The following is a 25,000-nucleotide window of genomic DNA, read 5'->3' as shown; positions in this document are numbered from 1 at the left end:
GTCATGACGCTCTTGATATTATTACCAAGCATTGTGTAGAACCGGATGTAATCCTGTTAGTGGTTCCCAAGTGAAAGGCTTGGACACGTCTGTGATTAGTAAATGCGAATATTTCCCGATTTACCACACGAAGGCTATATTTTGAATTTAGTTCAGTGCTTGACATTTCGTTGGCTTTCGGCGATACAAAATAATCCTGTGACAGCATTTACATCATTTGTTATTGTAATCATGTCATTTATGTTAATAAATGTTTCGGGCATGACAAGAAGTCTTTTTCTCACACTGCCAGGCGACGAAATCGCACGCTTCATACGAAGTTTTGTATTAGGATTTGTGTTTGTAAGAAATACTACATTTTTTACCAATTTTAGATAACTATTCCAACAGCTGATCTACATATAAGCCAATTCGAATACCCTTACAAACACATGCAGTTGTCTTTTTCAACGGCTTTTAATCGTTTGTCTCATGAAAAGGTACCACAGTGCATTAAGTAAAATTAGTATTTTCATTATTACATTTGGTATTATCAGTAACTACTCACTGGTTGTTTCTTGCGAGTTTACAACTGAATTAAGCACTTAAAATTATTCGAACGACTGTGAGCCATTCATACACTAGCGCTGTCTGTAATCCCTACTGTATTTGTCTAATTTCCCGAATTTAATTTTGTCTGCTTTTAGCCAAACTGATCCTCGGAAATCCACTTAACAGAAATCATGAAACTCAAATGCATTCTGTACCTGCTTGGGCTTCTCATGAAACTGGGGTCACCACTGCATCTCCAGTAGAGAGAAGTTGTCCCTGTCTTCAAGCGAATCGGAGGAGTTGACAGTGTGCCTGCAGTCGAGTTATTACCGAGTATTAAGCTTATCGTGTGAATCTGTTATGTCTTTTTTTTTTGTGTGTGTGTGGATGTGACTTGCTCTTTGCTTCTGTGATTATATCAGTTCGTCTATTTATTTGTTTCCTTGTAAATTTTGGAACAGCAGCGTGATAGGTCCTTCGTTTCATAGCTAATCGCACCAGAAAGTTGATCATTCAAGTGTTTTTTTATTTAAGTTCAACACTTAACCATATTCACCAAATCATTGTTTTGACACCCGTCATACATACTCCCGCCCTTGCTGAGTTTAAAGTACACCAGTTTTTCTGTAGGGCCTTGGCAGCTCCAGTTTGTCGCCAGCTATTAAGGCCTTAAGAAGTACTTAATGGTAGTTCCTGGACTGTTATGAGGCTTTTCCTAAGGACCTGTGTATGGGAATTGAATGGGTGTCATGGATTTTTTTTTTCTTTTCTTTTTCTGTCGTTTTAGTCTGTGGATTGACTATCGATCTCGGGAGGGGGAGAGATACCATCCAGCTTAATATATGTATTATTACCATCCGCGAACGAGGTTTTCGAAGCCTCGACTGCAAGTATCCATGACACAGATCTCCCTTGAACTCAGACGAGGTCGAATATAAGTAACTCCAGCGATGATCTCCAATTATATGACTTCAAAAATGTATCTTGCGCGTTCTTTCATCCCATTTTCTAAGCAGAAATATATCTGATATACCCACCAAGAAAGCATGATCAATAATCGGCCATTCATTTTCGTTTTCTTTCGGTGTCGGTCATGTTTTCAAACTCTTTGTTGGTATCAAAGACAGTGAAATTTACACCAAAATCCATGATGGCGAGAGTTCTTAGTCCCCGGCTGTACCTTCATGCCAAGATGCTTAAAACTTTGCTTGAGTGGCTGTAAAATGGAATATATTGTAACCAAAAAAGCGACCCGGTGTTCGTCAATGATTTTTTTATAGTTGAATAAAATTTAATGATACAACGGCGTCAAATAAAGAAGAGAAATGATAAAAGTAATATGTAGATCATAAAATTCAAGGTTGGAAAGGAATGAAAAGCACACAATACTGAATGGGACAGATATAATAGAACTTGAGCTGAAACGCAAATAGCGCACACTCGTGTGCGCTATTCTAGATACGTGTGCATATACGTATACACATGTATATCGGTACAAATACATTAATGCATATGCACACACACACACACACACACACACACACACACACACACACACACACACTCGCACACACACTCGCACACACACTCGCACACACACTCGCACTCGCACTCGCACTCGCACTCGCACTCGCACTCGCACTCGCACTCGCACTCGCACTCGCACTCGCACTCGCACTCGCACTCGCACACACACACACACACACACACTCGCACACACACTCGCACACACACTCGCACACACACTCGCACTCGCACTCGCACTCGCACTCGCACACACACTCGCACTCGCACTCGCACTCGCACTCGCACTCGCACTCGCACTCGCACTCGCACTCACACACACACACACACTATATATATATGTATATATATATATTACATATATATACATATATGCATATATATATACATATAGATAGAAAGTTGTAGATATAGATACAGATAGACAGATGCATAGTATATACCCAGTACATTTCTTCTCTTTTTTTTCTTCCTCTCTGTCTGTCTGTCTCTCCCTTTCATATCTTTCGACTTCGAGGGACTATAAAAAAAGGAAAAAGAAAGGAAAATGCATATATATATATGTGTGTGTGTGTGTGTGTGTGTGTGTGTGTGTGTGTGTCTATATATATATATATATATATATGTATATCGAAGCATGGAATGTTCCCAGAGTTTAATCCCTACCCCCCCCCCCCTCTTTCCAGTACTTTGGAGAGAATCGCACAAATCTAACCTGAAATTTTCTTTTAAATAAATAGAGACATACTTACTCATAACAACAATAAAAAAAGTTTTCAAAATGTATTATTTTCGAAGATTAAAAAAAAGGGAAAGTACTCTAATCAGTACTAATTCCCGAATCCTTAAAAGTGAATATCTTCACATTCCAGAACAACATTTACTCCCCTACATAACCCAAACCAACCTAAATATAAAATACATCCTAATTTCGAATAGACATAGCATACTCGAACAATAAATATAATTAAACGTCAAATAAAACTATCTCTACTACGTAACCCGGAACGAGCGAGTCGGAGTCCCTCGGGCGAAGAGAGTCGACAGCTTATCTTTCGCTCCAGAAATTTTTCCATAAAACCTCAAAAGGTAAGTGAACTTTCGATATATTCTAGTCTTTCCTTGCCAATTCTGAATCAGCGGGTGGCGAGATAGGGCGAGGGACGCGTGAGAGGACCTGACACTCGTCTCAGAAGCTGGAAAGAGGCTAAATTAGGGTCTGAGGCTCTGTTGCTGGGTAGGCCTATGTTTTCGTTGTGTTTATTTCTTTCTTTTATTTTTTAATTCGTTTTGTCTGCGGAAGTATTTAAAATGATTAGATTATCTGGAATTAAAATTGAAATCATTCCATTATTAATTATTATTAGATTATTAGTATTATTACATTATTAGTATTATTACGTTATTATTATTTTTTTTTATTTCACTTTTTTCTTTTTTGAGGAATTCTTTGAAATCACTCGATTATCTGTCCGTCCCTCTGATTAACATATACAAAAACTCACAAGTAAAAAAAAACATTAAAAGTTCCTCGTACATAACTACTGAAGAGCAAAGGCCGTGGAATTTCCCCGACGAGGCTGGAAAGAAATCCCCGAGGAAGAGCCCGAGGACGTGGGATTTATTTTAGTTAAATCCCGGTCTTTTAGGAGATACATAAAGACGTGATAAGGTTTAGGGATCCAGCTGGTATCGCGAGGAGGAGAGAGGTATTCGAGGCAGGCCTAATTTAGTGTGCATTGGGAATTTAATTCGTCTGATTTTGTATTTATTTTGTATGTATTACATATTATTTGTGAATAAAGAGGCAGAAAGATTAGTTTTTTTTTTCTCTGAATGGGTTTCTTTCTTTCTTTCTTTCTTTTCCTTCTTTCTTTTCCTTCTTTCTTTTCCTTCTTTCTTTCTTTCTTTCTTTCTTTCTTTCTGTCTTTTCCTTCTTTCTTTCTGTCTTTCTTTTCCTTCTTTCTTTTCCTTCTTTCTTTTCCTTCTTTCTTTTCCTTCTTTCTTTCTTTCTTTTTTTCTTTCTTTTCCTTCTTTCTTTCTTTCTTTCTTTCTTTCTTTCTTTTCCTTCTTTCTTTCCTTCTTTCTTTCTTTTCTTTCTGTCTTTTCCTTCTTTCTTTCTTTCTTTCTTTTCTTTCTGTCTTTTCCTTCTTTCTTTTCCTTCTTTCTTTCTTTCTTTCTTTCTTTCTTATTTACCAGGTACCTTTAAGATAATTAGGATGGTTCTGAATCAAAAATATATTCCCAATTGTGTTGTATAATCCTTTTGCTTGGCATTATATAATTGCCTTTTCTAATACAAACACATGAATCTTCCCTTAAAATATCCTGTTTTTCAAGTTTATAAATCAAGGTAATATTTCTGAATGGGTGACATACAGGCCAGTTAAAATTGTTACATATACATATGTGACAACTCAGAAGACTTTTTTCTTCTGTCTTCTTTCATCTTTGTCTGTCTTCTTCTTCTCCTTCTCCTTCTCCTTCTCCTTCTCCTTCTCCTCCTTCTTCTTCTTCTTCATCTATCTTCTTCTCCTTCTCCCTCTCCTTCTCCTTCTCCTTCTCCTTCTCCTTCTCCTTCTCCTTCTCCTTCTCCTTCTTCCTTTTTAACAGATCTGTGTTCATCCTATTCTCTGCATTCTCGAAGATCATAACCCTTTCTTTCCCGATTTCAGATGGCAAGTGGCCTCAGCTCCCTGGTGATCAGCCGAAACATCACAAGGACCATCCGCGGGCCATGGAACTTCGTGGCCGGCAAGCGTTGTCTGCCAGTTGATAGTCCTGGATCGATGAAGGTGCTTTAAGCCACTTTTTATTCTCTTCTGTTTTGTTTTTCTGTAGCTGCGTGGAGTACGGGTATATATGTGTGTGATATTTGGTTAATAGTTTCATTTTCCTTGGTATATGTTATTTTTAAGTGTTTAATTCATTTATTTTATTTTCTATATTATGTTTTGCAATTTTGTAGGTTAATTTTTTTTTACAAGGTGATGTGTTTTGTGTATTTTGAGGTGACAAATCAGCTGTTCATTTCCATCATGGAGCACACTTTTCTGTAAGAATCCCCTCTACTATCTAGTCCAAAAGCCATGGGGGTCACATGGTACTTTAGAGTTAGGCAGTAGGGGGAAGGGTATCATAGAATGTGCACTTCATATTGTCTATGTGTAGAAGATTTTAGAATGTAAAGATGTAAGGTCTTTGCCCTTTCAAGTCATAGATAGCACACTTGGTATAGTGTTACTGGAGCACCTGGTCCCATTAATGTTTTGATATAAAGTGCATGTTTATGGGATAGATCCTTGATGAAATTTGTGGTATTGTTATATTTAGCATTCAAGTATCAATATCTCATGTGATGTAGAATGAAGACTTTTATGGAGAATGCACTCAGACTTTTTTTTTTTTTTACCAAGAGTAGCACTCAACATTTGGCCATGGCTGGCTTGGCATTTAAAAGAGGCCCAACTTGGAGGAATATGATGCTTTTTTTGTGCACTTGCACTTGCTAGGATCATGCTTTGTCTTGCCTAGATCTCTGTGAAAAGTAGCACATGTTCCAGCCTGGCCAAGGGAGAGGGGAGTCCCCTACCTACTCACTAAAATCAAACTTTTATGCATGTACCACCAAGCAAAATATTTACACATTTGCCTGGAAAATAGATATTCCCAGTGGATATTATACTCAACATTACATGAAATATTTCTTGAGATTAGCTGCACAACAAATTTTATTTTGGACAGGAACAATGAGACATAGCCACTGGAGGTTCAAGTGGATTTAGCCCAACGTGAGCAGAGAGCAGCAGGCTTTGTAACTGATTATAAGCATACGTTTGCTTTGTCCAGAATATCCTTAATAATAGTGTTATTCATGTTCCTTATGGCCATAACCTTAGTTTTCTCCTTTGTGCCCCCCCCCCCCCATTAAAAAATGCTTGTAGTCTTTGTTCTTGTTAACTGTAATTGTCCCATTTTGATATTGCTGTGTTATTGTAGTCCCTTACAATTTATCTGCAAGAAGCATTAAACATAATTCTTTTCTTTATTCTATAGAATGGTAAGAAAGTAGATGACCACATATGAAGCTAGTGTGTGATTCAACCTATTTAGGGAATGCTCTTCTTATTAAATGCTTGGCTTACTAAGTAGTTAATGAAAATGAGTAGGAATTTTGTTGAAGATAGAAGCCATAGATGAAGTGCGTGAATTCTTGGTGAATATGCCACTATAATGTATATATGTAGAACAAATGGAGAGTAAACAAAAAGAGGGATATGTTTGATGAAAATGATTCTTTATAGGTTCTTGAGCCTGCCTCCGGAGAGCTGCTTTGCGGTGTACCCATCTCTGGAGTAGAAGAGGTCAACAGAGCTGTTGGAGTTGCTAAAGGAGTATTTGCAACGTGGAGTAAAGTATGGCTTACTAATCTCATTGAAAGATTACTATTTCCCAATGTCATTTACTGCATATTGTAGAGAATTTTTAAAAGACGTGGGAGTGAGAATTCTTTCCTCTCAGCTTTCAGGAAGAGAAAGAGGAGATAAGCTGTTAAGAGCAGGACAGATTATCAGGGAAAACCTAGAAGATATATCCAGGTTGGAGGTCAGTGCTTCGTAGGCATGGTTATGTGAAGTAATGTCTTAGATGAATATATGTTACGTGATTGTGCACGAACTTGTTTGATGATGTCCTTTTAAATTTCGCGACAGGTGCAAGACACTGGGAAACCTATTTGGGAAGCACGTCTGGATATTACATCCTGCGCTGATGCTCTGGAGTACTATGGGGGTCTTGCTCCCTGTATTGTTGGTGGGTGACCTACTTTTATATTTTAGTGTATGAGAGATGTTTTCATTGATTACATTGTGTTTTATTTAGCAAGGAGAGGTTTACTTCTCTCCCCATACATACACACATGCAGAAATACTTATTTTTACTTATTTGTTACTTAGTAAATGTTACAACTGGTAATAATAAGTCTTTCAGGATATTGAAATAATACATTTTATAGTTTTCTTTTTCTTCTTCTTCTTCAGTTTTATTTAATTATATACAGGAAACCACTTATACATAAGCCACTGCTACAGTGTCACTGACCTTAGCCTATCTAGAGCTAACATGATATCTCTCTTATGAAGGCCAGCACGTCCCATTACCCGGAGGATCCTTTGCCATGGTACAAAAGCAGCCACTTGGAGTAATTGGAGGCGTTGGCGCATGGAATTTCCCCCTGCAGACCTGCATTTGGAAGGTGATTTTTAGTGGTCTGTGTTTGCTAATAATAGTCGACCATGTTCCATCCATCCATGATTGTTCCTCTTGCTAGGTATATATATGGATGAGTAAATGCATGATTGATAGAGTAAGAAGCCATGAAAATTAGGTGATTTTGACATGAATATGTATTCCTTTTAAAATAAGCTCGCTAGATGTCCTTACTTAGTTTTATTTCGCAACAGTGTAAATTTAGCAGGTCATAGAGTGTCATGGTTGCATAGAATTAATTATGTTTTACTTCAAATGTTCTTATATTATTTTATTTTTTGGTTTACACTGTTTTATAGTTATTCAATATCATATCATTCATGATTTTTCATAATTAGTAATGATAATATTTTTTAGAATTTTTCCAGTCGTTGCTCTATTTTAGTTTTAATTTCAGCAATGCTCAACAGAACCAGCAGTGAAGGATTCACTCCTAGAATATTGATTATCTAGTCATAGGCACAGAAAAGTGATTCAGAATAATGGTCCATTGCAGGTTGCTCCAGCTCTGGCCTGTGGGAATACATTTGTGTACAAACCCTCGCAGTTCACTCCAGTGACAGCAGTAACCTTGGGGGAGGTCCTGGCTGATGCAGGGGTACCAGATGGAGTGTATAATGTGGTTCAGGTAAAGAGGGAATGAAAAGGACTTCTGCTCGCTCTCTCTCTCTCTCTCTCTCTCTCTCTCTCTCTCTCTCTCTCTCTCTCTCTCTCTCTCTCTCTCTCTCTCTCTCTCTCTCTCTCTCTCTCTCTCTCTCTCTCTCTCCCTCCCTCCCTCCCTCCCTCCCCCCCCTCCCTTGTTTGATTTTTAATGATATATAATGATGATATATAATGAGTTTCCAAGATGCCAACCAAAGAAAGGAAATGGAATATGGAGATGACCTTGTTTGCCCAATTTCAGGGAGAAGGGCAAACAGGAGCTTATCTGTGTGAACATCCAGATGTTGCCAAGTTATCATTCACGGGATCTGTCCCAACTGGCACAAAGGTAAGCTTTTTGATATCCATAGTATTGCATGTGCAGATGAAAAGTTTAGAGTAAGATATAATTTTTTTTTTTATTATTATTATTATTTTTTTTTTTTTTTTTTTTTCTCTTTCTTGCTTGATTTAATTGTTGAGAAACATTTCTTTCCTATAATTTTTTTTTCTTTTCTTTTCAAAAAGAAAAAACTAATTGAATGAGCTAAATGAAAAACAAAAAACAAAGAAAATGTGTTTGTACATATATATAGCTAGATAGATAGATAGATAGATATATAGATATAGATATATATATATATATAGATATATATATATATATATATATATATATAAATATATATATATATATATATACATAAATATATATATACATAAATATATATATATATATATATATATATATATATATATATATATATATATATATATAAAAATACTAAGTAAAACTAATCCCTTAGGAGTATTTGTGCATTACAAGCATCATAAGTAAGAATATATATTTAGTTTTTTTTTTGTTTTTTTTTTAATGTTGGTAGTATTAATGTGGTGAAAAAGAAAAGAAAACAAATTACAGGGTCCTCATCAGACAAGAAAATCTCCTTTACATTGGAGACTGGATCTAGGAAAAACAACTAATAGAATTGATTACAGATTAGAAATGTATTTACTATATGAAGGTGTAACAAAATTAAGACGAAAAAATTTAAATGAATGAAGTTCAGATATTTGAGACATGAGGTCCAGTCTCTGTTTTCATTTGTGTGTGTGTTTGTGTGTGTGCTAAGCATCCCCACCTCTCCTATTAGGTATTGCAGAACTAGCTTTTCATAAAGTTGATATCACAAACATTTGTATTCAAAAGGTATATCACTCTGTTTATCCCCATAGGTAATGACAGCCGGAGCACAAGATATCAAGTCCGTAACGCTCGAACTTGGAGGAAAATCGCCGCTTATCATTTTCCCAGATGCTGACATGAAGAATGCCGTCAAAGCCACCCTCATGGCAAACTTTTTGTCCCAGGGTCAGGTAAGAATAATTGCACAAGGTCCTTTCCGGTCTCTACTATATGAGGGGGGACACACCAAACCTGATGTGGTTGATACTAGTAATGTGATGCCCAGATAAGCAAAACGTTTATTATTGAAAATTTTCCACTTTGTCAACAACTAAGGTCATTGGCGGCATATACAAAATATAGTGATAGGGTGGGGCTTGGTCAAAATGAAATGGACCAGACATCAAAGGTTACACAGTATTATGGTAAAGTGTCGTGGCAAAAAGGGTAAATATGAGTTAACGATTTGGATAAGGATAAGAAGGGGATGAAGAAGAGGAGGAAAAGGAAAGGAGGAGAAGAATAGAGCCTGCAAAATTGGTTGAGATGAGAGCTGAGGTCCAAGGCTGGGGTGATTGCTACATTGGGCCCAAGTCTCTGCCTCCTAAGCCCCCCCACAGCAACAAGGAGCAAGGGATTGGGGGGGTTGAGTAAAATAGTGATTCCATGCCTATTCAAGGGGCTGTTTGTTGCACTCACTTGCACTTTTGATGCAGTTGTAATTATCTGATTTGCTCTCTTTTTCTTTCTCTCTTGGCTCTCCCTAATAGCAAATTGGCCTCTATGACTTGATTTTACACTCATGCTGGTATGTCAGATTGTTATTGAGTTTAATCTTTTCATTCACACCAAAACAAAAGGGGAAAAATAGGCTGCCATTTATTTAAAACTGAGGCATTATCAAGACAGCTTGGCTGGAAGGAGAAACTCACTTGTTGACATGGGTCAGACTCCAGGGGTTAGGAAAACTAAATGAAGTATTTGATTATATCAAAGGGACTATATAGCTTTTGTAATATTTTCGTAGGTTTGCTCCAATGGAACTCGAGTATTTGTACATAGGAGTATTGCTGCAGAGTACCTCAAACAGCTTGTAACTGCAACTGAAAAGCTGAAGATTGGCGACCCCTTTGCTGAAGACACAACTGTGGGGGCAACCATCCATGAGGACCATGCTAAAAAAGTGTTGAGTTACATCGATAGTGCCAGGCAAGAGGTAAGGCGATGAATGATAACACATGACTGAAACTTGTTATTCTGTATCTTAACTTTATTATGCTCATTTTAGTCAATGTTTTTTTATTTACATCTGTAAGTAAAGAAAATATATTTTTTTTTAGGGTGCAACTGTTTTGTGTGGAGGAGAAAGGGTGTTGCTGAAAGGAAAGTTGGCTGGAGGTTGGTACCTTTCTCCGGCAGTGCTGACAGATTGCCGAGATGATATGAAGGTATGTACTGCTAACTGAAACTGCAGTTTATACATAATATGTTTTCTGTGTATGCATGTTATATATGCTTTTGCTCTTGCTCTGTCTTTCTCTTTTTCTGTCTCCCTCTGTGTGTGTGCGATTGTATGTGTGTGTGTGATTGTGTGTGTGATTGTGTGTGTGTGTGTGATTGTGTGTGAGTGTGTGATTGTGTGTGTGTGTGTGTAATTGTGTGTGTGTGTGTGATTGTGTGTGTGTGTGTGTGATTGTGTGTGATTGTGTGTGTGTGTGATTGTGTGTGTGTGTGTGTGTGTGTGTGTGATTGTGTGTGTGTGTGTGTGTGTGTGTGTGTGATTGTGTGCGTGTGTGTGTGTGATCGTGTGTGTGTGATTGTGTGTGTGTGATTGTGTTTGTGTGATTGTGTTTGTGTTTTTGTGTGTGATTGTGTGTGTGTGTGTGTGTGTGTGATTGTGATTGTGTGTGTGTGTGTGTGTGTGTGTGATTGTGATTGTGTGTGTGTGTGATTGTGTGTGTGTGTGTGTGTGTGGTGCGTGCGTGTGTGTGTGTGTGTGTGTGTGTGTGAGTGTTTTGTGTGTTTCTCCCACCCTCCCTCTTCCTCTCCCTCTCTCCCCCACCCTCCCTCTTCCTCTCCCTCTCTCCCCCACCCTCCCTCTTCCTCTCCCTCTCTCCCCACCCTCCCTCTTCCTCTCCCTCTCTCCCCCACCCTCCCTCTTCCTCTCCCTCTCTCCCCCACCCTCCCTCTTCCTCTCCCTCTCTCCCCCACCCTCCCTCTTCCTCTCCCTCTCTCCCCCTCTCTCTCCCACCCTCCCTCTTCCTCTCTCTCTCTCCCACCCTCCCTCTCCTCTCCCTCTCTCCCCCTCTCTCTCCCACCCTCCCTCTCTCTCCCACCCTCCCTCTCTTCTCCCACCCTCCCTCTCTTCTCCCACCCTCCCTCTCTCTCCCATCCTCCCTCTCTCTCCACCCTCCCTCTCTCCCACCCTCTCTCTCACACGCTTCCCTCTCTCACACCCTCCCTCTCTCCACCCTCCATCTCTCCACCCCTCTCTCGCCCTCTCCTCCATATCTCCCCTCTCTCTCCTCACCCTCCCTCTCTCCCTCCTCTCACCCTCTCTCTCTCCTCCCTCTCTTCTCCCACCTCTCCCCTCTCTCATCCCCTCTCTCCTCCCTCTCTCGCCCACCCTCCTCTATCCTCCCCCTCTCGTCTCCCACCCTCCCTCTCTCCCCCTCGCTCTCCCACCTCTCCTCTCCCACCCGCCCTCTCTCCCCCTCTCTCTCCCACCCTCCCTCTCTCCCCCTCCTCTCTCTCTCTCACCCCTCCCGATTCATCTCCCCATCTTCTCCCCTCCCTCGCCTACTCTCCCTTCTCCTCTTCATCCCACCCTCCCATCTCTCCAAGCTCGTCGACCCATCCTCCCTCTCGCCCCCCTCGTCTCTCCCAACCTCCCTCTCTCCCACCCTCCCTCTCTCCCCCTCCCTCTCTCCCCCTCTCCCCCTCTCTCTCCCACCTTCCCTCTCTCTCCCACCTTCCCTCTCTCTCCCACCCTCCCTCTCTCCCACCCTCCCTCTCTCTCTCCCACCCTCCCTCCCTCCCTCTCCCCCTCTCTCTCCCCACCCTCCCTCCCTCCCTCTCCCCCTCTCTCTCCCACCCTCCCTCTCTCCCCCTCTCTCTCTCCCCCCTCTCTCTCCCACACTCCCTCTCCCCCCCGCTCTCCCACCCTCCCTCTCTCTCCCACCCTCCTTCTCTCCCCCTCTCTCTCCCACCCTCCCACCCTCCCTCTCTCTCCCACCCTCCCTCTCTCTCCCACCCCTCCCTCTCTCTCCCACCCTCCCTCTCTCTCCCACCCTCCCCCCACCCTCCCTCTTCCTCTTCCTCTTCCTCTTCCTGAGTGATATTCCTTCTCATTAAGATTCATTATGGAAAAAGGAAATGCATAACATACCACCACTAAAACAAATGTGAAACACCAAACAAACTCATTTATCTGCTTACTGATGCAAAGGAATTTCTTCTTTATTACAGGTAGTGCAAGAGGAGGTCTTTGGCTCTGTTGCATCCGTGTTAGAGTTCGACACTGAAGAAGAGGCAGTTAAGAGGGCAAACGATACAAGATTTGGACTAGCTGGTGCTGTTTTCACAAAGTGAGGAAGGAACAGGTGTCGCTGAATGTGAAATTATTGCTATTATAATGTTGTTTAGGTTAACTGTGTAACTAGGTCATGTGAAGAAAGTGGACTCGTATGTGAGTGCTAATGACCTTGAACTTCTCTCCCACAGGGACATTCAAAGAGGACACAGAGTGGCTAATTCCATCGAAGCAGGAACAGTCTGGATCAATACCTACAACTTGTATCCAACCGAGGTTCCCTTTGGTGGTTACAAGCACAGCGGAATTGGCCGAGAAAATGGGTTAACGGCGGTTGATTACTTTACACAGACACGCACCGTCTATGTAGAGATGGGCGATGTTGATTGTGGATTACTTTACCAGGATTAGAAGATTCTAGTTTCATTATATGCTAATTGATTGAAAGGCCACATATTTTGTGCAATTTTGCTATAAAATCTATATGAAATATTTTTATACTTTCTTGAGATATATATACAGTATAGTTTAAGATGAAACGTGTATCTCACACTTTTTCTTCCCATTTATTTTGACCTCTATGTAAAAAGATTTTTTTTTGTTAGAAATTTTGTAATAAATCATGTGCCATATTTGTGCCATATTTGAGGAGGAAGCCAGGAAATCACAGCAAAGGATAAAGCTCAGTGGTAAAGAATACCTGAGAGACAGAGTTGGTGTTAAATTTCTTGAGATGCAGTAAGGGAGATACATGTAAAAATATAAAACTTTAACCAAAAGTATGTGTGTGTGTGTGTGTGTGTGTGTGTAAATGGTACTGACAGTGGGATTAAGGGTTGAATTAGATTGCACTCGTCTTTGGTCAGGTGGTGTCAGAGTGAAATGTGCTGGTGAATTTCAGTTTTGTTTGTTGCGGGTTTTCTCTGTATATTTGACATTCCCTTTCTTGTTATTGTTGTTTTCTTTGATATTTGAGGTATATGTTTTGTTAACATGAAGATTTTAATAAACAGTAATTTGCAACAGTGCTTTTAGTTTCCAAATATATATTATTTTAACACTTACATGGTTCCTTTATGCAAAACTGTACTGTATAGTGCTGTCACACTTTTAAATAATATTGTTTAAAGTTCTGTTATTCATGTTAAATTAAATATATATGCTGTGCATTCCCAACACTGAAATACAGAAGTCATATGCATTTCTAAAGTGTGAAGACATTTATTCAAATTTTCTCAGTGATTAAAAAGCCATGAGACAATACTCCAGCTTGAGTTTCAACCTTTTGTCTACTATTTAACCATCACTCGAAAAGACCCAATCACTTAACAGGGACCATGAATAAGGGCTGAACCAAAGTACATACATGGATCTGGTATAAAATAGTGCTACCAAAAATGGCAGTGAATATCAGACTAGAAGTGTCTCCTAGAAGACGCATTCTAGGTCATTACTCGGTTCATACCATTTTGCCCCAAGAGGTAAAATTGGTTTGGTTTGCCTGTAGTTTCTCCACGTGGTGTCATCTCTGCCTGTGCTCATCTTGGATTGTATTTTGGTACTTGTGTTTACCTGCACAAGAACTGCTCCTTGAGTGGACTTGGCTTAAATTATATTTCCTTAGATTCATCATTACAGTTAGGACCCAAGCCTGATTTGTGCAAATCATTTATTGCATTATTTTTTCCCCCCTAAAAACTATTTGTAACACTGGTTTTGGTTCACTGATACCATTAACTGGAAAACTTTTATTGAATTCTTCAGTCCTATTTTAACAAATAATGAAATATTTCAATTTTTAGAACCTGCTTTATGCTGCACTAAACAATAATTATTCGAGAAATTTTTAAACAATCTGGCACAAATAAAACATCATGTTGGTTCAAATCTGTTGTTACCAATTATTTTTTTTACATAAAATTATGATGAGATTAATATATATTTAATACAAAGAAGATTCCTATACTTGTGTAAAGATATACATTTCCATGAGGTTTTCAAATCACAATCTGCACAAAAATCTAACAAACAATAATTGCATTATGTATACTCGGATAACTTTCATAAATTTACTTTCTAACATTCACATGAAGGAATATCAAGAGCACCTAATATTTACCATTGCAACAAAAGCCATATTTAGAATTCACTTCAATCAAGAAACAACAAAACTCTCTTCTTTTGGGTAATGAAATTAAGTACTACATACAGTCAATAGAAATACTTTTATTTCAAAATACAGAACAAGAAAAGGAGTGATTCTCATATATAGGCCATTGCCTGCATCCCTAACTTTGAGACTGAAAGGTGAGCACTAATGAAAAAGTCATGTACAAAAATAAAGCACATAATTCCCTTGATACAACCAGCTGCAGTACTCTGTAATCTTTTTATTTAGGCTGTACTATGTCCATTCACCCTTCATGTCTATATATATATACACATACTTGATATTCTTTCACGGTAAGTACAACCATTGTGAGTACTTGGTTTCTGCCAGTCCTTCTCTACATCCTAATTTTTTTATCATAAAAAAAAGAATAATAATAAAAACAAAGAAAAAAGAAAAGAAAAAAAAAAAAAGAAAAAAAAAAAAAAAAAAAAATGAATATCTTAGACCATGCAAATGAAAGAAAATATTTTTTCTAATATGAAACACAACTTGAGGCCTTTCATACTGATGTAACCCTTTTTGGCTCTCAGAAAACAGATGATATATGAGGAAATATGAACATGAAAAATACATAAATACTATATTTACAAGACATTACAGATATTATGTGCACAGAAGTTATGTTGACAGTACAGGGGAGCGTACTTTCCAGATATAAATATTACAGCTTAAAGGATTACAAATACCACAAGTTTCATTTCCTCTTACTAACTTTCCATTATTATCTAAGGGTGTCTATATATCAGATAAGCTAGAATTCAATGTAAACATTTTACTAGAATGGAAATATACGTGCAACTGCAGTAATCAATGACTGATCAAGACACCTTATTTCCTTTCATAATTCACTTTCTAAGAAACCAATCAAGAAAGACACTCATAAGCAAAAAATCAAAACATGTATGCACAAATGTACACACTCGTATACACATTCGCACATTTCTGCCTTCTTGCTTGCTCACTCACTCGCTCATGTACAAACATACACACATTCAACTTGAAGTTACACCTGCACACATACACTCACTCACACACTGACTCACCAACTAAGTCTCCCTCTCTTATGCATTACATGCACATATACAGATGCATGTCAACAAAAAACACATGACTATTAAAGTATTACCTTTCATATCATGAACATGCAGACACTTATATATAAAACTGTAAGATTTGGTAAGGAAAGAAAGAAAGAAAAAGAAAAAAAAGTGCTCCTTTGTATATCTTTAAAGTCTTTCTATTTGAAGAAATTTAAAGTTTGTGCATGAGTATGCTTCAATTGCCTATAACAATCCTTCACAGAACACTATAAGGATTAGCTTATTTTTCTATAGGTAGTTAAATGACGAAGCTTTCTATATAGCTTCATTTAGAACTAAATAAACTGACAGAAAATAATAAATACTAAGGCTGAGAAAAAAGCATTCATATTGTTTATATTTTCTTTTTTCTTTTCCTTTTTTTTATAACCTGATTTTCAAATTTTCGGTTTATAACACTTCCAAAACCTAAAACTAACACTCCTTTATTCCAGCACAGTAAGGCTTCTTGTATATACACATACATACACATATTTCACTAAATTATTGTAAGAATTACAGAGTCATATTCCGCCCCTCAATACTGATTGCAACTGCTCGACGAGCTTTGGATAGTCTTTTTCTCTCCTGGAAAGCTCGCATCTGCTTGTCTAGCCTGGTAATCTCTTTCTTACTGGTCTGAAAGTAATCAGAAAGAAGTTACTATTCAGTATACAATAAAATAACAGATAAACAGACTGCCATATAAAGGGACTGAATAATTCAGCACCAATCAACTTCTCTCAACAGATGGCAGTACTTTTATCAATTGCTCAGATGTGAAGGGACAGTCATCAAAGAAAGCCACACTGTTCTCTCTTGCCATTTAATAATATACGTTTTTTAACTGTATTCTTAAATTTGAAAATTTGCGCTAATTATACTAAATGAAATAAGACTTTGAAAAATAAAGAACAATAATTTGAAATCCTGATATTTAACTATGCTTTTTTTTCCTTCAGCATTCCATTCTATGGTAGCAACTACAATAAATGTGACAACATCTACACTATCCTTCACCCTTATCTATACCAAGCATAACTTACTCTGTTGATATCAACTTCTGTCTGCCACTTTGGACGGTTGACATAATCTTTGGCTGAAGGGCGAGGGACACGTGCTCTGTAGCACCATCCAGGGTCACCTGGTCGCAGTGGTCGTCTGCAAATAAATTTCATAAAGGATTTAGTTTTGAAATCGTAGCACAAGTTAAACTGATTATTCCAGCACCAGTCATTGATTTTTTTATGGGAGTTCTGTCATGCAACTTACAATGCGACTTTAGCAAATACTGTACCTTGCAGTGATCAGCCAAACAGACCAGAAAGAATGCATGTAATTCAAGCATTCAAATCTTTGAGTGAAGGGACACTTTTCTAACAGCTGTTTGTCTGTATTCAACTTACCCTGACTCATCTGTCTGAATATCCTGTTGGTCTCTTCTGCTACTGCTGCCTTGTGTCTGCTGCTGTTCCAGATCTCTTTCTAGACGTTCCTCTCTTGTCAGAGCTGTAAACATGGAAAAACGTCAGCCAAGATGAACAAGGTATATAAAAGTATCAAAACCCAGTTAACCCTTTGGCAATAGCAAAGTCAAAAAGAAATATGTTCAAGAGTATTCTGTTTTCAAGTTGTGCACCTATCTATGATAATGAACATAAGAATTATATAAATATGAAAAAAAAAAAAAAAAATGAAATGAAAAATTTAAGTATACAATGATGTGGAATAAAGGGTACCTATGCAGACTCGCATCAGTTGCTGGCCAGTGTATAATACACATGTGTTTTTTAAATAACAGAACACTAGTTACTAGTACTTTTTCTTTTCACCAAAACTTATCTATATCATTCCAATATTACTACCTATTCATAACTCATAATTCCTCACTTTCCTTCCTTGGTTTCCTTAAAAACTTAGGAAGTCCAAAGTGACATCACACCCAATTAGGCGATGTGTTAGGGCTTATGTTGGCAATCATGAATTTTATTCTAAAGCAGTTGTATATTTGCAATTTAGTCTTGGAATTGGAAAAAGTTTTGTGTCATATCCTGGCAATATAGTCTGCCACAGGGCTGACTAAGAACCTTCTGCTGCTAATGGAAATACTAAACCATATAAGAGAGGTAACAAATGAAGAAAGTTCATGGGTGAAAAACAAAATAATGACATTCAGAAAAAAAAAGTAAAAAAAAAAATAATAATAATAAATACTGTAATAACCTGACCCTATAAATCTGTACTCACCCACAGATTGATTCTACCTTCCATGAGTATAGACTTACATTTGAAATCATCTGAGACGTTGAATATTGGGCGTGACCACATGGATATGAGTCTTCCGCACCGACCCCTGATTGTCTTCAACTCTTTGGGGTGTTTATATAGATACATAATAGCTTTCCCAATGCCTGAAGTCTTCAACATATCTTGGGATAGAGGTGGTAACTGCAAAAATACAAAATTGGCCGGTCAAAACAATATACCCTGAAGATAATCATAAGAGTAATGATGATGACCTATGGATCACACAAATCTGCATGTGTGTTCTATGGCTGTTGTGCATGTGTGGATATGTGTGGATGTGTTCTCATGTATATGGAAATCTGGGCATATATGTGACCACAACCATGTCCTACCCCTATTACATACCGACAGCAACCATTTAGTGACAGCATCCCTGATCTTAACGGCAGGAAGTGACCGGTCTGGCATGGGAGCCAACCAGTCTGTCAAGGCTGAGAGCACATTGGCATCTAAAAAGCCCTCAATTAGGTTCTGTTTATTGATCTGACTCATAGCAAGTTCCAGCATTGCAGATTTTTTGGTTGCTGGCATCCGCTTGGCATTCAGCTGCCGGTCGTCATCAGCAGCTTCTCGCATCTGGAGGAAGGAGAGGGAACAACTATAAGAGCAAGGCAATATTGTCCAACCCATTCACAATGGCTGAACATACAGCTGGGAATATTTTTACAGCAATGAAGCTATTTTAAACAGTATATCAGCAGATCAGCTCTGCACCACTATGGATAATTGTGTAAAAAAAGAAAAGAAGACACTCAGCATTCAAAATTTTAATCTTTAATGGCAACACTAATGTCGACAACCATAACCATATGATAATTAAAGAATCTTACCTTCCTAACAATAATGGCTATGTGTTCCTCATTGTCATTAATAATATCTACATTATTTTTTCTTCTCCTATGCCGTCCTGCCTCTTCCTTCTTCTTGGCCAACATGGCCTCGAAATCATTGACGAACTCATCCTCCTGGTTTCTCAGCTGATTCCGAATGCCTTCATCTTCACTGTCTGACAGCTGAGGCAATGCCTATTCCAAAGCAAAGATGATAATTAACTAGCCACTCAACAAAGAGTATAAATATGAAGACATACTTACTACATATTCATATATAAACAGCCACATAAATACAGAAATGCATACATACATGCAAAGATTCATATCCATGTACGTATGCATCAACCATAAGCTTGACAATATTCTCACTTACCTCAGCCTTTTGTTCGCCTTCTGGCTCTCTGTTGGGTGCTGGGCTTCCTGCTCTACTGCCGGCCTCATCATTCTCATTCACTTTAGCCTTCTTTGCAACGTTTTTCTACAGATAACAGGAAAGCATTATTGGCTGAAATTCTATTTCTGCAGCTCCATGCTAGTACTTAAATCCTACGAGCTCCTGAAGCTGGTCAAAAGCATGCTAATTCTAAATAGCTACATGCCCAATGAACTACCTGCACACACCATTTAGAGCCCTCAAAGAAATCAGCATCGTAAACCATCCACTGCTATGGTTGTGGCAAATGATCTGTGGACTAGATAGTTCTCAAGACATACTTGTCCGAGGAAGAAGTCCCTACTGCCTTCAAAAAACTAGCCAAAAACTGTGTGAATGCAAATGCCTAGCAACCAACAACTGAAATCATTGAACTAGCAGATAATGCACTCACTCACTCACTCTCTCTCTCTCTCTCTCTCTCTCTCTCTCTCTCTCTCTCTCTCTCTCTCTCTCTCTCTCTCTCTCTCTCTCTCTCTCTCTCTCTCTCTCTCTCTCTCTCTCTCTCTCACTCTCTCTCTCTCTCTCTCTCTCTCTCTCTCTCTCTCTCTCTCTCTCTCTCTCTCTCTCTCTCTCTCTCTCTCACTCTCTCTCTCTCACTCTCTCTCTCTCTCTCTCTCTCTCTCTCTCTCTCTCTCTCTCTCTCTCCCTCTCTCTCTCTCCCTCTCTCTCTCTCTCTCCCTCTCTCTCTCCCTCTCCTCTCTCTCTCTCCCTCTCTCTCTCCCTCTCCTCTCTCCCTCTCCTCTCTCCCTCTCCCTCTCCTCTCCTCTCCCTCTCCTCTCTCTCTCTCTCTCTCTCTCTCTCTCTCTCTCTCTCTCTCTCTCTCTCTCCTCTCTCTCTCCTCTCTCTCTCCTCTCTCTCTCCTCTCTCTCTCCTCTCTCTCCTCTCTCTCTCCTCTCTCTCTCCTCTCTCTCTCCTCTCACTCTCTCCTCTCACTCTCTCCTCTCACTCTCTCCTCTCACTCTCTCTCTCACTCTCTCTCTCTCTCTCTCTCTCTCTCTCTCTCTCTCTCTCTCTCTCTCTCTCTCTCTCTCTCTCTCTCTCTCTCTCTCTCTCTCTCTCTCTCACTCACTCACTCACTCACTCACTCACTCACTCACTCACTCACTCACTCACTCACTCACTCACTCACTCACTCACTCACTCACCCCCAAACACACACGCACTGTCTCTCACACCCACAAGACTTTTCCCACTCCCCCCCCTCACCTTTTGCCTTCTCACTCAGTCTCACACACTCTGCCTGGCTCTATGATACTCTCCCAGCACTGAAGACGTATCATAAGAACCACAAATATAAACCAACTATCAATAAAAGCGACACAAATCTCTGCTGGCGACTCACATCGTCCGGGCCCGAGTCACTGTCACTGCCGCTGAGCACATTCTTCTTCTTCCCCTTCGGCTTCTTGCTCGATTTCTGAACGTCGGAGTCGGAGTCGCTTCCTGACCCGCTTCCACCCCCGCTCCCGCTCGTCTTCCTCTTGCGCTTAACCTTTGAAAGTCATTAACATCAATTAAGGGATATACCGAGCAAACAACTGATTTTTAGCCCTTGTCCATATTACATCCTTTGATAGTGTATTCCTAAAAGAGATTACATATTGCTATTCTCTAAATCGTTGTTAATCATATTTTTCTGATCCATTTTTGTAACAAACGGCAGGGATCCCCTGTAGTACTAAATGTATTCATTTTGTAAGCAATAAGTAAAAGGATACTGTAAAGAACTGTGGTGTTGCTAACACTGAAATAAATAAGCTTTCTAAATTCTTAGATGGCATGAAAATATTTATCAAAGATACAGAATAAAGCACTTACTTTCTTCCGCCTTCCTTTCTCAGATCCTGAGTCAGAATCGGAGTCTGACAGCACCCTCCTGCGCTTTTTTGGGGAGCCTGAATCTGACCCACTTCTTGATCTCGATCTTGAACGGCTGCTGCCACTTCTGCCAAAAGCAAATGTCAAAACCAATGATATTTAATATACAGTCACTTATGTAAATTACCCACCAAGCACTGTAGTTCTTTCAAAGTTCCCACGTTAGTCTTTATATTCATGAACTGCTACTGGGTTCTTTCCAAACCAATACCACAAATTAATTATAATCTATTTTTTAAGTAACAAAAGTAACAGAATTAAATCCTAATTGTTTATCCCAGAGACCATACTAAGCATCCAACCCAAAAACTCCTACATACCTTGCCCTGCTCCTTGATCGTGACCTGCTTCCTGATTTACTTCTTGACCTTGACCTTGACCGTGACCTTGATCTACTGCCTGACTTGGCTCTTGACCCTGACCTGGACCTGGACCTGGACCTGGACCTACTTCCAGACTTGCTTCTTGATCTCGACCTGCTTCCGGATTTTCCTCTTGATCGTGAGCGCGAGCTTCCAGACTTGCTCCTGGATCGGGATCTGCTTCCAGATTTGCCTCTGGAGCGTGATCGAGACCTGCTGCCGGACTTGCTTCTGGACCTTGATCGCGACTTGCTTCTGCTTCTAGACCTCGATGCGCTCCCTGACTTGCTTCTGGAACGCGACCTACTTCCCGATCGGGATCTGCTCTTTGACTTCCTTTTGGCGGGCGAGCCACTGCGAGACCTACTGCCCGATTTACTACGAGAACGAGACCTAGAACCACTCCCAGCTCTACTTCCAGATCTTGACCTACTTCTTGAGCCACTCCTCGATTTACTGCGAGACTTACTGCGAGACCTACTACGGGACCTACTGCCCGCCCGACTCCCCGATTTACTCCGTGATCGAGATCTGCTTCTTGAGCCACTGCCAGCTCTGCTTCCGGACTTACTACGGGAACGGGATCTACTACTAGCACGGCTTCCTGACTTGCTCCGAGAGCCAGATCGAGATCGACTGCGGGAGCCACTGGCAGCCCTGCTTCCTGACTTGCTGCGGGACCGCGACCTACTACGTGAACGACTACCCCCCTTGTTTCCACCCTCTCCTTCGGAGTCTGAACCTCCAAAAACTTCATTTGTAATTTGCTGTTTCTGATCATCACTTCCTGCAGGAGACTTGGGGCCATTCTTGCTTGGACTCGCTTCCTCATCATCGCTGTCCATAACAGAGCGCCTCTCCTCTACTTCACTGTCACTTCCACCACCAGATCTTGAAAGATTAAAACAGTTAACATCATATCTCAAAAACATTATATTTCAAAGTATAATATCAAAAACAATGAACATGAAATTTTTACAAATGAACTATGAAATTAAACACACTTCTGTCTTTGATGAGCTTGTATCTATACCAGCTTGCTATCAGAACCAAAAGCTAAGTAAATACCTCTGATCGGCTTCATCGTCCGTGTTGTTTCCACGGCTACTGCCACTCGATCTGCGTGAGGCTCTTGACGAGGCCCGTGATGCCCTTGAGGCCCTAGATGCCCGAGATGCCCTAGACGTCCGTGATGCAGCAGATTTAACCGACTCATTATCCGAGTCAGGCCTAGCAGCAGCTGGACTTCCTCCTTCATCCTCTGCAACAGAAAATAGTGGATCTCTACCTCGTTTCACATGACCATTCCACTAACAACTTTGTTTACTTTTCCTTTTCAACTAACTTTGCATATGGCTTACCATGAGATGAAGATTATCATATTAGAGACAATATATATAACTGTTCCATAACACCTGCAGTTATTATTTTGTAAATTTCCAGTCAAAAGCTCCTATGAAAAAAAAAATACAAATATATATTTCACAAAACAATTTTTATGAATGTTTCAGATATTTTTTGTCTATTACTACATCAATGAATTCATCTGTGTTGGAAGCAAGTAACATATAAAAAGGCAAAAGTTCAATCTTTTTATCTTCCACCTAAAGTTATTAGATATCTACATTAAAATCAACAATAGGTAGGCTTGCTCATTTCATAATATAAAACTTTGTAGCTTGCACTGCAGTACAAAGACATGATTTTTCAATAAAAAAAAAAATAATAATAATAATAATAATAAAAAAAATAAAATAAAATAAAAAAAATAAAACGGCAGCCTGTTGAAGTATAAATAATCTTATACAAGCTCATGCATAAACAGTCACCCACCCATCCAGCCACACACCCATATCCACAAACTATCACTCTTCCTTAAGTGCTATCTAATTTTCATTACAAACACCAGAGAAAAAAAATGTCTATTTCCTTCTGCTAACAATGTGAGCAAAAGCTGACTTGACTATCTTTACATACATAAACAAAATATTAATTATATATATATATATATATATATATATATATATATATATATATATATATATATATATATATATATATGTATGTATGTATTTCTATATGTTACCATGTTTCCAAAATAAAAATGACATCTGATTATTTGCAAACTTATAATACCTAACATTCAACTTGGAAATCTTAACCAATTCATAATGGAAGACATGCTATCATGGAAAGTCATACTCATGCTCCTATCACAATTGGATTAAATTTTTAAAATTAAATTAACTATACAAAGTATATATCTTTACTAGGAGAGGTAACAGCTGAGAATACAGATATAGCAGACTCAGTTATGATGGGGCAAGGAGAATCTCTAACAGTTATTTTATCAACAACACCCTTTTTATGCAAATGATATAAACCTATTGAAGACTAAAGGAGGAAAAGAGTTGGGGATCACTGTATGGATTTGGAACAATGTTAAATTAGTAACATTTGATAAGATCTCAAATCTCAAATTGGTTAAAGCATAAGGCACTGTGCAGTAGCACATACCACGCTTTAAAGTCATAAGAGCTCTGTCTAAAATAAATCTGATAGAAGATATGACTTTCAGCATGCAATTAGCTTATTTCATATAGTTTCAACAATGTTCTAAATGTTATAGCCATCATTTTAATTGCAATTCAATAGATTTTCAGATCATCATGACCCTGACAAAAACGAATGGAAAGGGTGTTGGATTGGCATACAGACGTAGCAGTTGCTTTGTGTAAACCGAACTCATACAAGAGCCGGAGAAGACATGAAGTATACCAAAGAAATTGTGGGGTATAAAAACATAATAATAATAAACTAAATAAATGTTAATCAGGTGCTAATTATAATGGGGTTCTGTGAGAGCCAGCAGAATCTCCCCCAAGGGTTACCATGACAGTAGCTACAACAATATATGCTTGATCCAACAGGTGGAGATAGCATAAAGTATCCTTAAAAAACAACAGTACTGTCTTTGTCTTTATATGTCCCCTAAAGCCCACTTCCAGGAGGGTTTCATGTCCCCACAACCCACCACCTGATATGTAAATCTCTACTAAATTTGCCCACAAGATGGAGCCTGAACACATCCAAGTGACATGCCTATAAAGTGATGGCATGACTCATCTCAGGCAACGAAGGTGCACATCTTTCACAATGCAATCTTACATTGTTATGCAAAATATGCAAGTTTTTGGGTGAGTAATAATTGTTTTTAAATTTTGCTGACTATTACTCCAATATCTGATTAGT

The 25,000-nt window shown here is 39.1% G+C and overlaps 3 protein-coding genes across 3 annotated transcripts in view; 2 read left to right on the top strand and 1 right to left on the bottom strand.

Moving 5' to 3' along the window:
• LOC125024899 (mevalonate kinase-like) overlaps nt 1-268 on the top strand; it is a 6,629-nt gene extending 6,361 nt beyond the window's left edge. Inside the window, exon 2 of the mRNA XM_047612668.1 lies at nt 1-268. This exon is cut by the window's left edge and continues 1,501 nt beyond it. The gene's annotated coding sequence lies outside the window, so the exon portion shown is untranslated.
• Nucleotides 269-3,058: 2,790 nt separating this feature from the next.
• LOC125024670 (4-trimethylaminobutyraldehyde dehydrogenase-like) lies at nt 3,059-13,703 on the top strand. Its single transcript, XM_047612485.1, has 13 exons — nt 3,059-3,144; nt 4,731-4,850; nt 6,360-6,470; nt 6,577-6,660; nt 6,768-6,867; nt 7,197-7,309; nt 7,820-7,951; nt 8,228-8,314; nt 9,199-9,339; nt 10,176-10,364; nt 10,489-10,596; nt 12,617-12,735; nt 12,872-13,703. The coding sequence occupies exons 2-13, from the start codon at nt 4,731-4,733 to the stop codon at nt 13,089-13,091; spliced, it is 1,524 nt and encodes a 507-aa protein (XP_047468441.1). The 5' UTR covers nt 3,059-3,144; the 3' UTR covers nt 13,092-13,703.
• An 854-nt stretch (nt 13,704-14,557) lies between these two features.
• LOC125024567 (protein IWS1 homolog) overlaps nt 14,558-25,000 on the bottom strand; it is an 11,250-nt gene continuing 807 nt past the window's right edge. Inside the window, exons 2-12 of the mRNA XM_047612409.1 lie at nt 22,817-23,009; nt 21,707-22,639; nt 21,327-21,453; nt 20,851-21,000; nt 19,446-19,550; nt 19,070-19,264; nt 18,585-18,815; nt 18,218-18,380; nt 17,339-17,441; nt 16,979-17,093; nt 14,558-16,571 (exon numbers count right to left, since the gene is read on the bottom strand). Coding sequence (XP_047468365.1) covers nt 16,449-16,571; nt 16,979-17,093; nt 17,339-17,441; nt 18,218-18,380; nt 18,585-18,815; nt 19,070-19,264; nt 19,446-19,550; nt 20,851-21,000; nt 21,327-21,453; nt 21,707-22,639; nt 22,817-23,009 — 2,438 coding nt within the window. The 3' untranslated portion in view covers nt 14,558-16,448. The remainder of the gene's footprint in view (nt 16,572-16,978; nt 17,094-17,338; nt 17,442-18,217; nt 18,381-18,584; nt 18,816-19,069; nt 19,265-19,445; nt 19,551-20,850; nt 21,001-21,326; nt 21,454-21,706; nt 22,640-22,816; nt 23,010-25,000) is intronic.

Source organism: Penaeus chinensis, chromosome 1, assembly GCF_019202785.1.
Source record: "Penaeus chinensis breed Huanghai No. 1 chromosome 1, ASM1920278v2, whole genome shotgun sequence".
Lineage (NCBI taxonomy): Eukaryota > Metazoa > Arthropoda > Malacostraca > Decapoda > Penaeidae > Penaeus > Penaeus chinensis.
Note: the sequence above shows the minus strand (reverse complement) of the source record. Positions and strands in the feature narration are given on the sequence as shown.

What these genes read in the sequence shown, in the direction of transcription:
- LOC125024670 (XM_047612485.1), top strand. Translation starts at nt 4,731, where the DNA reads ATGGCAAGTGGCCTCAGCTCCCTGGTGATCAGCCGAAACATCACAAGG. An exon ending in TATTTGCAACGTGGAGTAAA is followed by an intron (nt 6,471 to 6,576) that starts GTATGGCTTACT and finishes CTTTCCTCTCAG; the next exon opens with CTTTCAGGAAGAGAAAGAGG. An exon ending in TGCAGACCTGCATTTGGAAG is followed by an intron (nt 7,310 to 7,819) that starts GTGATTTTTAGT and finishes GGTCCATTGCAG; the next exon opens with GTTGCTCCAGCTCTGGCCTG.